Source organism: Nicotiana sylvestris, chromosome 10 (genome assembly GCF_000393655.2).
Source record: "Nicotiana sylvestris chromosome 10, ASM39365v2, whole genome shotgun sequence".
Taxonomy (NCBI): Eukaryota; Viridiplantae; Streptophyta; class Magnoliopsida; order Solanales; family Solanaceae; genus Nicotiana; species Nicotiana sylvestris.
In genome coordinates, this window is record NC_091066.1 from 103,587,276 (window position 1) to 103,603,087 (window position 15,812).

The window sequence follows — 15,812 nt, forward strand, 5'->3', positions numbered from 1 at the left end:
GCATGCACAAAATCCTCATGGAGGACGGACACAAGCCCAGTGTAGAGCAACAACGCCGACTCAATTCAATCATGAAAGAGGTGGTAAGAAAAGAAGTGATTAAGTGGTTTGATGCAGGTATTGTATTTCCTATCTCAAATAGCAAATGGGTAAGCCCCGTTCAATGTGTACCCAAGAAAGGGGAGGTGACTGTAGTAGTTAATGAGAATAATGATTTAATCCCTACAAGAACTGTCACCGGATGGAGAATTTGCATTGATTATAGAAAATTTAACAATGCCACCCGGAAGGACCACTTTCCTCTCCCCTTTATTGACCAAATGCTTGATAGATTAGTTGGCCAGGAGTACTACTGCTTCTTAGATGGTTACTCGAGGTATAATCAGATTGCTATAGCCTAGAGGACCAAGAGAAGACCACATTTATGTGTCCTTATGGCACGTATGCATTCAAGAGAATGCCCTTCGGTCTTTGTAATGCACCTGCGACTTTTCAAAGGTGTATGATGGCCATTTTTACTGACATGGTTGAGAGGTTTGTGGAAGTGTTCATGGATGATTTTTCTGTGTTTGAATGTTCTTTTGATAACTGCTTGATGAACCTTGATAAAGTACTTGCTAGGTGTGAAGAAACTAACTTGGTGCTAAACTGGGAAAAGTGTCATTTCATGGTACGTGAAGGAATAGTTTTGGGGAACAAGGTGTCCAAATATGGTTTTTAGGTGGACAAGGCAAAGGTGGAAGTGATTGAAAAATTGCCCCCACCGATATCTATCAAAGGCATTCGCAGTTTCTTGGGCCATGCAGGTTTTTATCGTCGTTTCATTAAAGATTTCTCGAAAATTTCCTCTCCCTTGTGCAGGTTGCTTGAGAAGGATGTCGCCTTCAAATTTGATGCTGCCTATCTGAGGGCATTCGAGGAGCTGAAGGGAAGGTTGATGACTGCACCAATCATAATTGCTCCAGATTGGGAGCATCCATTTGAGTTGATGTGCGATGCGAGTGACTTGGCTATTGGAGTTGTTTTGGGGCAAAGGAGAAATAAAATCTTCCACTCCATCTACTATGCGAGCAAAACTCTGAATCCAGATCAGATGAACTACATAGGCACTGAAAAAGAGTTATTTCCCGTGGTGTGGGCATTTGACAAGTTCATGTCATATCTAGTGGGGACCAAAGTCATCATCTACATAGATCATTCAGCTATCAGATACCTATTTGAGAAGAAAGACGCCAACCCGAGACTGATTCGGTAGGTCCTCCCCTTGCAAGAGTTTGACGTAGAGATCCGAGATTGAAAAGGAACAGAGAATCAAGTGACTGATCACTTGTCCAGATTGGAAAATCGGAATCATTTAGCTGAAGAGGGTGCAATCAAAGAAACATTCCCTGATGAGCAGTTATTGGCAATCACCTCAAGCACAACCCCGTGGTATGCAGATTATGTGAACTTTATTGCAAGCAGGGTGACACCACCAGAATTGACACCCGAAAATAGAAAAAGGTTCTTGCATGATGTGAGGCTTTACATGTGGGATGAGCCATTCTTATACAAGCTCTGTGCAGACCAGTTGGTGCGGAGATGTGTTCCTGAGGAGGAGATGAATGCCATAGTTCATAATTGTCACGCCTCGCCATATGAAGGTCATCATGGTGGGACAGGACCGCCCAGAAAGTGCTACAATCAGGTTTCTATTGGCCAAAATTGTTTAGGGATGCACACGCCTTTGTTAAAACGTGTGACAGGTGCCAAAGAACTGGAACGATCACAAAGAAGCATGAGATACTGCTGCAAAACATTCTGGTAGTGGAGCTTTTTGATGTGTAGGGAATTGACTTCATGGGACCGTTTCCATACTCCAATGGTCATAGGTACATCTTGGTGGCAGTCGATTATGTGTCTAAGTGGGTAGAGGTCATTGCTCTTCCCACTAATGATGCAAAAATGGTGGTAGGCTTTGTTAAGAAGCACATTTTCATACGCTTTGGAACTCCCAGAGTGTTGATCAGTGATGGAGGAATGCATTTCTGCAACAAACTGCTGAATAATGTTCTTGAAAAGTATGGATTCAAGCACAAAGTTTCCACTGCCTATCACCCCCAGACGAGTGGTCAAATGGAAGTATCAAAAAGAGAGGTGACGCGGATTCTTGAGAAAACAGTGAGTGCAAATAGAAAAAACTGGTCAGGGAAGTTAGATGACGCATTGTGGGCATATCGAACTGCATACAGAACTCCCATAGGTGCTTCTCCGTATAAGTTAGTTTATGGGAAGGCGTGTCACTTGCCCGTCGAACTTGAACACAAGGCCTATTGGGCAATTAAAAAGCTGAATATGGATGGGGACTTGGCTGGCAAGAAGAGGTTGCTGCAACTCAACCAGCTTGATGAGTTTCGTTTGCACACATATGAAAATGCCAAATTGTATAAAGAGAAGAGTAAGAGGTGGCATGTCAAGCACATCCAACATCGAGAGTTTGAGCCAGGGCAAGAAGTTCTTTTGTTCAATTCGAGGTTGAAACTTTTTCCAAGAAAGCTTAAATCTCGTTGGTCATGCCCTTTTGTTGTGGTAAGTGTGAAGCCTCATGGAGCTGTGGAGTTGCGGGATATGAGTTCAACTGGTACTTTCTTGGTGAATGGTCAAAGGATAAAACATTACTGGGGTAGTGACTTTGCATGTCACAAGACCTCGGTGAACTTGACGGATGCTTGAGAACGTGTTGAGTCGTGCCGCGACGTTAAATCAGGTGCTAGATGGGAGGCAGCCCATTGAATTGTTGTAACCGTCGTGCCACGACGTTAAATAAGGCGCTGATTGGGAGGCAACCCAACGATAGTAGTAGTGTTAATTTTGTGTTTTAGGAAGAGCTAACCAATGTAGGTGACAAAGGGCAGGTGCTAAGGCCATCGAACGGGGTAAGAACAGCTGAAAAGTTGAAGAAAAAAAATGGCCCAGATGCGCGCCCGCGCTACTGGGCACGCTAAACTGCAAAGTTTCTGCCTTGGTCGTGCACCTGATCGCACTGTTAAACGCGCTACTAGCGTGACCGCGCTACTGGACGCGCATATGGGCGCGCTAGTAGCTCTTGGGTTCTGTATTGGACGCGCTAAATTTAGCGCACTCGCGCATCTGAGCGCGCTAGTTCCGTCAAAGATCCGGCGTTTTTTAAGTGTATTTTAATTTTTTTCATTTTTTTTTTCTTTTTTTGTTTATTATTTCCCCCATCTAATAAACCCTCCTCCAATACCCTCCCCCATTCCAACCCAAAAAACAACAAGACCTTCCTCCCAACACTCCCAAATCCTAATCCCTCCCGTCCCCCATCTCACGACACCCACCCCCCCTCCCGAGTTCACTAGCATCCTCCCCATTCTCCTTCACCACAGGTATGAGCCCTAGTTTCTTTCTTCTTTTTTTATTTCACTCTCTATTTCTCAGATTTGTTTTTGGTTGTATTCTTATGACTATGTTGTAGTAGTTGTACTTAGATTTTATAGAGAAATTGGTGCAAGATGTTGTGGAGTTGGTGGATGATAAGTGTGGGGTGGAATCCTACTTGATATGTGATGTTGGTGAGTGTAAGTGGGTGATTCTTGTTCTAAAAAGTTTAAAAAGGGGTTGTGAAGGCCTAATGCTCACAAGGTGTTTGTGGAAAGGTCCCAATGATCGTGATTATATAGTTTGTGACCCCTTATGCATGTGAAGTCTGAGTAACTGCATTGCGTCACAAAATTTCTGTTGGGCTGTGTTAATGTGTCTCTGTTTTGCAGGCATCATGACTCCATCTAGGAAATGACGTGCCACAGGAGCCTCGTCGAGCAGCCAGGCTGGTTCATCTAGGTCACGAGGGGCTGCACCTGCACGCTCCTTTGATAGTTCCAAATTTGTTTTGGCCAATGCTCAAGCCCGCTTTGCGGAAAAGGCTCGTAAAAAGCCAATTCCGGAGAGAGGTATTACTACATTGGGTGTGTGTTAATGTAGAAGGGTAGAGTGATCGCTTATGCTTCTCGTCAGTCGAAGCCCCATTAGAAGAACTGCCCCGTTCATGATTTGGACTTGGCTGCCATTGTTCACGCGTTGAATATTTGGAGGCATTATCTCTATGGTGTATCTTGACCACAACTCCAATGTTAGTTCGAGTGCCACAAAGAAGTCACCTCCTCTATTGTTGTGACCTAAAACACTCACGCAAGTGCACGTGATCGTCAATTAATAGAGTAGTGAGTAGAGTATCGTTCCCACGAAGACTTATGATTAACTGTTGACTAATTCAAACTCAATTAATTTGTCTATTCAAGAGGTTTTTTCAAAAAATAGAGATGTAATTGTTTTACTACCTAACTACCAAGCAATAATCTAACTAGAGCAACTAACCAAACAAATAACAATTCCGAGTAACAAACAGTAGGATAGGATATTCCAGGGTCACAGGCTAATTAACAATCGTGTTATGTTCTTAGCTTAAAATGACTAATCGATTTACCTGGATTGTCGATTGACAGGGTTAATATTACTCATAAGAATCTGTCGAGTCCTTACTCGTCTATTCAAGTTAACTCAATGCCTATATGTCTATGGAATTAAGATTAACAAGAATGCATTTACAATTCCTGTATTTCAACCAAGCAAGGCAATTGGGTATATGTCTATCCCAATTTCTAATCTGTTCCCCGAGGCCCGAGTTCAAGAACTTGCTCTATTTCATTCTATATACAATCTAAAGTTCCCACTTTCGAGTTCAACTAAAGATTCGTAGATAGTATTTCACTGTTAGCTACTCAGCAAAATAATTAAAAGCAGAATTAAATAAACAACCCAATATGATAAACCAACTTTGTCAAATTAAACTTCAAACAACAACATTCATGTTTCACCCATGACCCTAGAACAATGGGTTTTAGCTACTCATACTAGTGTTCATCACATATAGGTTCAATTTCATCCCAAATAGCAAAAACCAAGAGAAGAAAAGAAGAACTTGATGGTCAAATCTCCTCCTTGCCTCTTGCCTCTCTATTTCTTGCACTAGAATCTCAAAAACGTCCCCCTTCTTCCTTGGGCGAGCTTGACTTTATATAGGTTAAGTGAGTTTTTTTTTCCAGATTTCCAATTCTGCCCCTAAATAACTCTTCCCGAATTTTGGACTAGCGTGACCACGCATCTGGCCGTGCTAGTTGGCTAAGATTCCGTCATGGACGCGCTAAAAGGAGCGCGGTCGTGCACCTGGACGCGCATGTCCAGTTCGGTGTTTCATCACTTCTATTCCTCGTCTTCAAGCGTACTCAGCTCTGAGGGGGGTTTTCTTGCTCCAAAATGGTTCCAATCATAACTGTTTAAGGCATCACCTAGGCTCCTCATCCTACAATATATACAATTCATAATTAGAGCCTATTTTTAATCAATTTACCATATTATGATATTGGAATATAATCAAGTGGGAGCATAAACAATCGCCAAATTACCTAGATTTAACCTATTATCAACACCCGACACTTACTTCATTGCTAGTCTTCGAGCAATCAAACTATACATTCTAAAGGTTCCTTCACTCAACCATTTCCCCTAATGCCCTACATCTAGAACAATTTACATACATTACGCCTAGAAGTGAACAGTCCTAGCCTCAAAAGTCGACTCTTCAAGTGCCATGCAATATTCATACTTCCTCAACGTACTCTACACAGAAGTCAAGACTTTCTTTTCCGTCACGAATCATATGCCCTCACAATCACATCAACGAAAATTGAATTCAATCTGCACATTCGCATCATATGCTCACATATATCAAAGAAATCACTCACCCTCACAACAGAAGTCACATGCATGCAATTGGTACCATAAGCTTGCCCTTAATGTAAATCTCTACTAATGTAGGCTTGCTCGACCCAAAATCAATTAGGACTTTTCATGGTTGTAATATGGGCTAAGGGATGGGTAGGATATATTTAGGAATATTGAATAACCCTCCTAAGCACTTTAACACATCACATGAGCAACTTTAGCGCAAATTCTTCAACCCACTTCACTTCCATAAATAATATCACCCTACAAATACTCCCTTCTTCTTAAGCACTATATTAATTCATACCCACTAGCTGGAACAAGACACAATGTATTCCTCTCTTGTTTTTCTTTTTTTTTAAAAAAAAAATCAATTTTCGTTAGTGGCGTATTAGTTTACAAGTCAAATGCACCTTTCTTCCTTTTATTGGTTCCACTTAAAAGCCACCCCACACTTAGTTTCTTCTTACTTCTTTTAGCGCTCATCTCACAATTAAAGTGCTTTAAGAGGTAAAAAGATCAAAACAATGTCAGTTAAGAACAAAAAGGGTATAGTCTTGTAATGCGGGTGCCAAACAAAAGTCCATGGGCTCAAAAGGGTTAACTGGGAACAAATTTTATTTGTGACAAGTAATTAAGCTCAAAAAGATCAAAGAAAGCCTAAAATCATTTTTCAAACCGAGCATCACCTAAAATTTCGCTTCAACTCACATACCGGACAAGTTCTAGACACAAGTACAATACATGGACTATACAAAAACCTCACCACACATGGCATACGACTCATTCCAGATCAGCTCATCAAGAAGCTTCGTTACGAGCATTCAATTCAGCAACAAACATACAGATTAAGGCACTTTAGTGAGATTCCACAAATAAGACTAGGTGTTAGACTCTAGGGTCTATTATGTTCAGGTGTGTCAACGCTATGGGTTCTCTTTTGATTCTCTAGCTCGTAGCCCATTAACCTAATCTACAAATCGAAAAGAGAAAAAAAAAAGAAAACTACCTATACCGGGTTCAAGTTAAACCCTTGGAAAAGAACCGTGGCCTAAAGAAAAACCAAGGGGGAGTTGCTACACTATCTAAGAAAGAAAAAAAAGTAAAAAAATCTTTTTGGTGTTTTCTGTAGACTAACTTCCCTCAAGAAAATTATCTAAAGGATCCGTCATCAGGAAGAGTCTACGTATTTGCCCCTTTTTTTCCGACTCAGTCCCTCAAGAACCCCGTCGATAGGGATCCATCGTCGGGACGAGCCATATATCTATTTTAAACTAACGATTCCTACTTAACAACCTCAAAATTATCAAAGCAGAATGAAACAAAACAAAACCAACAGTCAAATGATACAATCACATACATACAATGAAGGAATCCCCACCCCACACTTAAAAATGAAGACATGTCCCCATGGCTTAAAATTTGAAAGAGCAGTGAGGTAAAGGAACTTCCCCGAAGGTTCACTCCTGGTCGGAGACGGTGTCTGGGTTGACGTGGCACGCACGACCCAGAGCTCGCAGCCAGCCCATGAATTTCTTTTCCGACTTCACTTGTCGGTCAGCTACCACGTCTACTCGAGTGCCCAAATCAGTCATGGAGGTGCGCAAACCAGCCATCTTCGCCTCCATCGCAGTAAAACGGGACACCCGGGCAGCTCCTGAAGAGGTTGTCGTCCCAGATGGTCCTGCTGCTGCCACATTTTTCTCCTGAGCCTGCGGTGCTATCCCCATGTGCACCTCAGCATCCTCTCCGTCATGAGAATAATCAGAGCTACTACTCGCAGACTGGCCACCTCTCGCCTCCTCCTCTACTACTTTCGGCTCCTTGCCCGTGGTCACCTTATCAACGTGGAATTGGCCTTCCCTTTTCACCAACCCATCCACAGCTAGATTTTCGGGCACCTGAGCATCCCTGCATAGTTGAGTAACTAAAGAAGGGAAAAAGAACCCATACCTTTTGACTTGGCTGCGGATGAATATCTCTTCATGCATCACATTGGCCACGTCGAAGTCGTGACCACTTACAAAGCACCAAATCAACACAGCGTGTGGCCCATTGACCTCTATAGTATTGTGAGACGGAATCAAGCGGTTGTTTATGAGGTACAGCCAACACTTCCCTTCAAAGGTGAGTGTTGAGGAGTGAAACTTCTCCCCATAGTCCATACAGACCACTTCTTTCCCGGGTGCACAAATTGTCTCAAAGAATCGCGCCCCTTTTTTTGTTCGTTGGGTTGCGGTCGTATTCATAGAAGTCATCATAAATAGCTGGAGGTGGAGGCAGCTGGTAGGCCGTCTGTATCGCCTCAACAGAAGCATTCATTGCCCTTCGGCACATCGTGACTACTCCATTATCATGCTCCAGCACATTCGCATAAAATTCCCGCACAACCGTTGCATTGCCCTCACTGGGCTCATTGATGAATGTGTGCAACCCTCGCCTCACAAACTCCTCGTACATGTGAGGACAGTGTCTCTGGAGCTGTCTGACGTTAATACCTCTCTCCGGAATTGGCTTTTTACGAGTTTTTTCCGCAAAGTGGGCCTGAGAATTTACCGAAACAAATTCGGAACTATCAAAGGAGCGTACAGGTGCAACCCCTTGTGACCTAGATGAACCAGCCTGGCTGCTCGATGAGGCTCCTGTGGCGCGTCATTTCCTAGATGGAGTCATGATGCCTGCAAAACGGAGACACATTAGCATAGCCCAACATAAATTTTGTGACGCAATGCGGTTACTCAGACTTCGCACGCATAAGGGGTCACAAACTATATAATCACGATTATTGGGACCTTTCCACAAACACCTTGTGAGCATTAGGCTTCACAACCCCTTTTTAAACTTTTTAGAACAAGAATCACCCACTTACACTCACCAACATCACAAATCAAGTGGGATTCCACCCCACACTTATCATCCACCAACACCACAACATCTTGCACCAATTTCTCTATAAAATCTAAGTACAACTACTACAACATAGGCATAAGAATACAACCAAAACAAATCTGAGAAATAGAGAGTGAAATAAAAAAAGAAGAAAGAAACTAGGGCTCATACCTATGGTAAAGGAGAATGGGGAGGATGCTAGTGAACTCGGGGGGGAGGGGTGTCGTGAGATGGGGGACGGGAGGGATTGGGATTTGGGAGTTTTGGGAGGAAGGTCTTGTTGTTTTTTGGGTTGGAATGGGGGAGGGGAGGGTATTGGAGGAGGGTTTATTAGATGGGGGAAAGAATAAACAAAAAAAATGAAAAAATTAAAATACACTTGAAAAACGCCGGATCTTTGACGGAACTAGCGCACTCAGATGCGCGAGCGCGCTAAATTTAGCGCGTCCAATACAGAACCCAAGAGCTACTAGCACGCCCAGATGCGCGTCCAGTAGCGCGGTCACGCTAGTAGAGCATTTAACTGCGCGATCAGGTGCGCGGCCAAGGCAGAAACTTTGCAGTTTAGCGCGCCCAGTAGCGCATCCAGTAGCGGGGGCGCGCATCTGGGCGATTTTTTTTCTTCAACTTTTCACCTGTTCTTACCCCGTTCGATGGCCTTAGCACCTGCCTTTTGTCACCTGTATTGGTTAGCTCTTCCTAAAACACAAAATTAACACTACTACTATCATTGGGTTTCCTCCCAACCAGCGCCTTATTTAACGTCGTGGCATGAAGGTTACAACAATTCAATGGGTTGCCTCCCATCTAGCGCCTGATTTAATGTCGCGACACGACTCAACACGTTCTCAAGCATCCGTCAAGTTCACTGAGGTCTTATGACGTGCAAAGTCACCACCCCAGTAATGTTTTATCCTTTGACCATTCACCAAGAAAGTACCAATTGAACTCATATCCCGCAACTCCACAGCTCTATGAGGCTTCACACTTACCACAACAAAAGGGCCTGACCAACGAGATTTAAGCTTTCCTAGAAAAAGCTTCAACCTCGAATTAAACAAAAGAACTTCTTGCCCTGGCTCAAACTCTCGATGTTAGATGTGCTTGTCATTCCACTTCTTAGTCTTCTCTTTATACAATTTGGCATTTTCATATGCGTGCAAACGAAACTCATCAAGCTCGTTGAGTTGCAGCAACCTCTTCTCGCCAGCCAAGTCCCCATCCATATTCAGCTTTTTAATTGCCCAATAGGCCTTGTGTTCAAGTTTGACAGGCAAATGACATGTCTTCCCAAAAACTAACTTATACAGAGAAGCACCTATGGGAGTTTTGTATGCAGTTCGATATGCCCACAACGCGTCATCTAACTTCCCTGCCCAGTCTTTTCTATTTGCACTCACTGTTTTCTCAAGAATCCTCTTCACCTCTCTGTTTGATACTTCCACTTGACCACTCGTCTGGGGGTGATAGGCAGGGGAAACTTTGTGCTTGACTCTGTACTTTGCAAGAACATTATTCAGCAGTTTTTTGTAGAAATGCATTCCTCTATCACTGATCAACACTCTGGGAGTTCCAAAGCGTATGAAGATGTGCTTCTTAACAAAGCTTACCACCACCTTTACATCATTAGTGGGAAGAGCAATGGCCTCCACCCACTTAGACACATAATCGACTGCCACCAAGATGTACCTATGACTATTGGAGTACGGAAACGGTCCCATGAAGTCAATTCCCCACACATCAAAAAGCTCCACTACCAGAATGTTTTATAGCGGCATCTCGTGCTTCTTTGTGATCGTTCCGGTTCTTTGGCACCTGTCAAACATTTTAACAAAGGCGTGTGCATCCCTAAACAATTTTGGCTAATAGAAACCTGATTGTAGCACTTTCTGGATGGTCCTTTCTCCACTATGATGACCTCCGTATGGCGAGGCGTGACAGCTATGAAGTATGGCATTCATCTCCTCCTCAGGAACACATCTCTGCACCAACTGATCTGCACAGAGCCTGTATAAGAATGGCTCATCCCACATGTAAAGCCTCACATCATGCAGGAACCTTCTTCTATTATCGGGTGTCAATTATGGTGGTGTCACCCTGCTTGCAATAAAGTTCACATAATCTATATACCATGGGGTTGTGCTTGAGGTGATTGCCAATAATTGCTCATCAGGGAATGTTTCTTTGATTTCACCCCCTTCAGCTACATGATTCCGATTTTCCAATCTTGACAAGTGCTCAGCCTCTTGATTCTCTGTTCCTTTGCAATCTCGGATCTCTAGGTCAAACTCTTGCAAGATGAGGACCCACCGAATCAGTCTCGGCTTGGTGTCTTTCTTCTCAAATAGGTATTTGATAGATGAATGATCTGTGTAGACGATGACTTTGGTCCCCACTAGATATGACCTGAACTTGTCAAATGCCCACACCACGGTAAGTAACTTTTTTTCAGTGACTGTGTAGTTCATCTAAGCTAGATTCAGAGTTTTGCTCGCATAGTAGATGAAGTTGAAGATTTTATTTCTCCTTTGCCCCAAAATAGCTCCAATAGCCAAGTCACTCGCATCGCACATCAACTCAAATGGCTGCTCCCAATCCGAAGCAATTATGATTGGTGCAGTCACCAACCTTTCCTTCAGCTCCTCGAATGCCTTCAGACAGGCAGCATCAAATTTGAAGGCGACATCCTTCTCAAGAAACCTGCACAAGGGAGAGGAAATTTTCGAGAAATCTTAAATGAAACGACGATAAAAACCTGCATGGCCCAAGAAACTGCGAATGCCTTTGACAGATATCGGTGGGGGCAATTTTTCAATCGCTTCCACCTTTGCCTTGTCCACCTACAAACCATCTTTGGACACCTTGTGCCCCAAAACTATTCCTTCACGTACCATGAAATGGCACTTTTCCCAGTTTAGCACCAAGTTAGTTTCTTCACACCTAGCAAGTACTTTATCAAGGTTCATCAAGCAGTTATCAAAAGAACATCCAAACACAGAAAAATCATCCATGAACACTTCCACAAACCTCTCAACCATGTCAGTAAATTGGCCATCATACACCTTTGAAAAGTTGCAGGTGCATTGCAAAGACCGAATGGCATTCTCTTGAACGCATACGTGCAATAAGAAAACGTAAATGTGGTCTTCTCTTGGTCCTCTAGGGCTATAGAAATCTGATTATACCCCGAGTAACCATCTAAGAAGCAGTAGTACTCCTGGCCAGCTAATCTATCAAGTATTTGGTCAATAAAGGGGAAGGGAAAGTGGTCCTTCCGGGTGGCATTGTTCAATTTTCTATAATCAATGCAAATTCTCCACCCGGTGATAGTTCTTGTAGGGATTAAATCATTATTCTCATTAACTACTACAGTCATCCCCCCTTTCTTGGGTACACATTGAATGGGGCTTACCCATTTGCTGTCTAAGATAGGAAATACAATACCTGCATCAAGCCACTTAATCATTTCTTTTCTTACCACCTCTTTCCTGATTGGATTGAGTCGGCGTTGTTGCTCTACACTGGGCTTGTGTCCGTCCTCTATGAGGATTTTGTGCATGCAAAAGGCTGGGCTAATGCCCTTAATGTCAGACATCGTCTACCCAAGTGCTCGTTTGTGCTCACCTGGCACTCTCAACAACTTTTCTTCCTGCAATTTAGACAAGTCAGAAGAAACAATAACGGGTAAAGTGTCAGAGTCACCCAAATAAGCATATTGCAAGTGAGGTGGGAGAGGTTTAAGCTCCAATTTTGGGGCTTCCTCAATTGACGGCTTTGGAGGAGGTCCCTCTGGCCTATTCAAAGGCTCAAAGGGGTGTATCCCTTGCATGTACGCACAAGATGTATCAAGGATGTGCATCATCTCCTCAACCTCCTCATCAGCTCCCAAGCTATCAAGCAACATAAGTGCTTTCTCCAGAGAATCGTCTAGATATACACTCGGATATTGAATTTGTTCATCAGCCTCAACAACAGATATCATTGAGAGCTCCTCATAGTGGCGGGGAAGTTGGATTGCTTTGTAGACATTTAAAATTGTTTCCTCGTCATCTACCCTCAAAATCATCTTTCCCTCTCTCACTTTAATAATTGCATCACCAGTAGCTAAGAGAGGTCGCCCCAATATGATTGGAACCAGTTCATCAGCCTCATAATCGAGGATAATAAAATTAGCAGGGAATATGAACTTCTCAATCTGCAGCAACACATCTTCAATCACCCCTTCAGGGTGTGCTATCGATCTATTAGTCAGCTGCAACATCACAGTAGTGGGCCTTGGAGCTCCCAGGCCCAATTTCTTGAACAAAGACAGGGACATCAGATTTATGCTCACCCCTAAATCGCAAAGAGCACGACCCACATCAATATTACCAATGCGTACAGGAATCGTGAAGCTGCCAGGATCCTTAAGCTTTTGAGGGAGCTTATTTTGGACCCTTGAAGTGCACTCCTCAGTAAGTGCCACTGTCTCAAATTCAGTTAATCTTCTCTTGTGAGCCACTATATCTTTTATATACTTAATATACTTTAGAATTTCACGAAGCACATCAACAAGTGGGATATTCAATTGAACCTGACTCAACAGAGAGAGAAAATTTGTGAACATGCGATCATCATTCTTTTTCTGCAATCTCTGGGGGAAAGGTGGTGGTGGCCTTGGGGCCTCCACTGGCTCTGGAATTTCAGCATCATTCTTTGTCTCGTGAGTCACTTTAGGGATCAACTCTCCCTCAGGTATGGGCTTGTCTCTCTTTTTCTTTGGCACTTCCTCTAGCTCCCTCCCGTTTCTATGTGTAACTGCATTCACTTGAGGTTTCTTTTCTGTATCACTGGGGAGAGCACCTGCAGGTCTAGTGTTTTGATTTGTTGCTAACTGCCCCATTTGCCTTTCAAGATTTCTGAAGTCGGTCCTGAGTTGCTGATTGTCAATCAATAACTTCTTAAGCAAATCATTGATACTTTCTTCCATTTGTTGGGGTGGTCTCTGAGGTTGATTGAAACTCTCTTGGGGTCTATGCTGATTTTGATTTTACTGATTTCCACCCCATGAGAAGTTGGGATGATTCCTCCAATTTGGATTGTAAGAATTCCCATATTGTGCATGCTGATTCGGTGGACCTCTGCTCTGTTGCCCCACATAATAGATGGATTCTGGATTCGTGGGGCACATATCACTCATATGACTATTGCCCCAGAGTTCGCAGCAAATAGTCATTTGTTGTACATGTTGCATTGTTTGTGGTTGTTGCATTGGCATCCTAGTCATCTGATTGGCCAGCTTTGCAATATCGGCTCTCATGGCTGACACTTCGTCGAGCTCGAGTAACCCAGCTGATTTTTGCTTAACTGCCTTTCGTGAATCACCCTCACTTTGCCAGTTATTATCATTAACAGTGAAGTTATTCAGCAAGATTTGAATTTCACTGTACGGTCTAGCCATGCAACTACCCCCACAAACTGAATCAATATTCATCTTTGAAGCATCATCTAACCCATCTACAAAAGTGTGACCCAATACCTCGTCTGTCTGGCAATGATGAGGACAGTCTCTGAGTATCTTCTTGTACCTTTCCCATGTTTGACGAAGTGTCTCGCGAGCTCGTTGTTCAAACCCAAGAATTTGACTCCTCAATATCTTTGTTTTCTTAGTGGGGAAAAACTTGATTAAGAATTTCCTTGCTAGATCATCCCAAGTGCGGATTGAATTTGTTGGCTCCTTATTCAACCACTCTGTAGCTTCCTCAATCAGTGAAAAGTGGAAAAGTGTCAGCCTGACATAGTCCTTGGAAACGTTCGGATAATTGTAAGTGTCCGTAATTTCCAAGAAATTCTGAATGTGCCTCTGCGGGTCTTCATGAGGTAAACCCACAATAGCCCTGTGGATTGGATCAGCTGCACCATGTATTGTTTTAGCTCAAAGTGCCCAGTGATATCAGGCTTCACAATAGCCTGAGTCATATTAGCCAGACTAGGCCTTGCGGCTTCGATCACCGCGTGTTCCTCATTACCTGCCATCTCAATTGGCTGTGGTTGAACTACGATGTCCAACTCTTTTTCAATTCTAGTTCTAGCGTCCACCTCCCTCCTCAATCTGTGAAGTGTTCGTTCAATTTCGGGATCAAGAGGAAGGAGATTGTTTGCGCTTCTACTTCTTCGCATTCAAGAAAAGAAAACCTGTATTGGCACAAACAAAGTGAATTGAAAATTAAAACTTGAATAAATAAATAATAAAAGCTCAACTCAGTCAAGTAGCTAATTTCTAAGTCCCTGGCAACGACGCCAAAAACTTGTTGCGACCAAAAACACTCACGCAAGTGCACGTGATCGTCAAGTAATAGAGTAGTGAGTAGAGTATCGTTCCCACGAAGACTTATGATTAACTGTTGACTAATTCAAACTCAATTAATTTGTCTATTCAAGAGGTTTTTTCACAAAATAGAGATGTAATTATTTTACTACCTAACTACCAAGCAATAATCTAACTAGAGCAATTAACCAAACAAATAACAATTCCGATTAACAAATAGTAGGAGAGGGTATTCCAGGGTCACATGCTAATTAACAATCGTGTTATGTTCTTAGCTTAAAATGACTAATCGATTTACCTGGATTGTTGATTGACAGGGTTAATGTTACTCATAAGAATCTGTCGAGTCCTTACTCGCCTATTCAAGTTAACTCAATGCCTATATGTCTATGGAATTAAGATTAACAAGAATGCATTTACAATTCCTGTATTTCAACCAAGCAAGGCAATTGGGTATATGTCTATCCCAATTGCTAATCCGTTCCCAGAGGCCCGGGTTCAAGAACTTGCTCTATTTAATTCTATATGCAATCTAAAGTTCCCACTTTCGAGTTCAACTAAAGATTCGTAGATAGTATTTCAGTGTTAGCTACTCAGCAAAATAATTAAAAGCAGAATTAAATAAACAACCCAATATGATAAACCAACTTTGTCAAATTAAACTTCAAACAACAACATTCATGTTTCACCCATGACCCTAGAACAATGGGTTTTAGCTACTCATACTAGTGTTCATCACAAATAGGTTCAATTTCATCCCAAATAGCAAAAACCAAGAGAAGAAAAGAAGAACTTGATGGTCAAATCTCCTCCTTGCCTCTTGCCTCTCTATTTC

At 42.7% G+C, this 15,812-nt stretch overlaps 1 protein-coding gene across 1 annotated transcript; it reads right to left on the minus strand.

The window, feature by feature from the left end:
• Nucleotides 1–12,268: 12,268 nt before the first annotated feature.
• On the minus strand, nt 12,269–13,639 carry LOC138879770 (uncharacterized). The gene has a single exon (XM_070159402.1). The coding sequence runs from the start codon at nt 13,637–13,639 to the stop codon at nt 12,269–12,271; it is 1,371 nt and encodes a 456-aa protein (XP_070015503.1).
• Between the last annotated feature and the right edge of the window lie 2,173 nt (nt 13,640–15,812).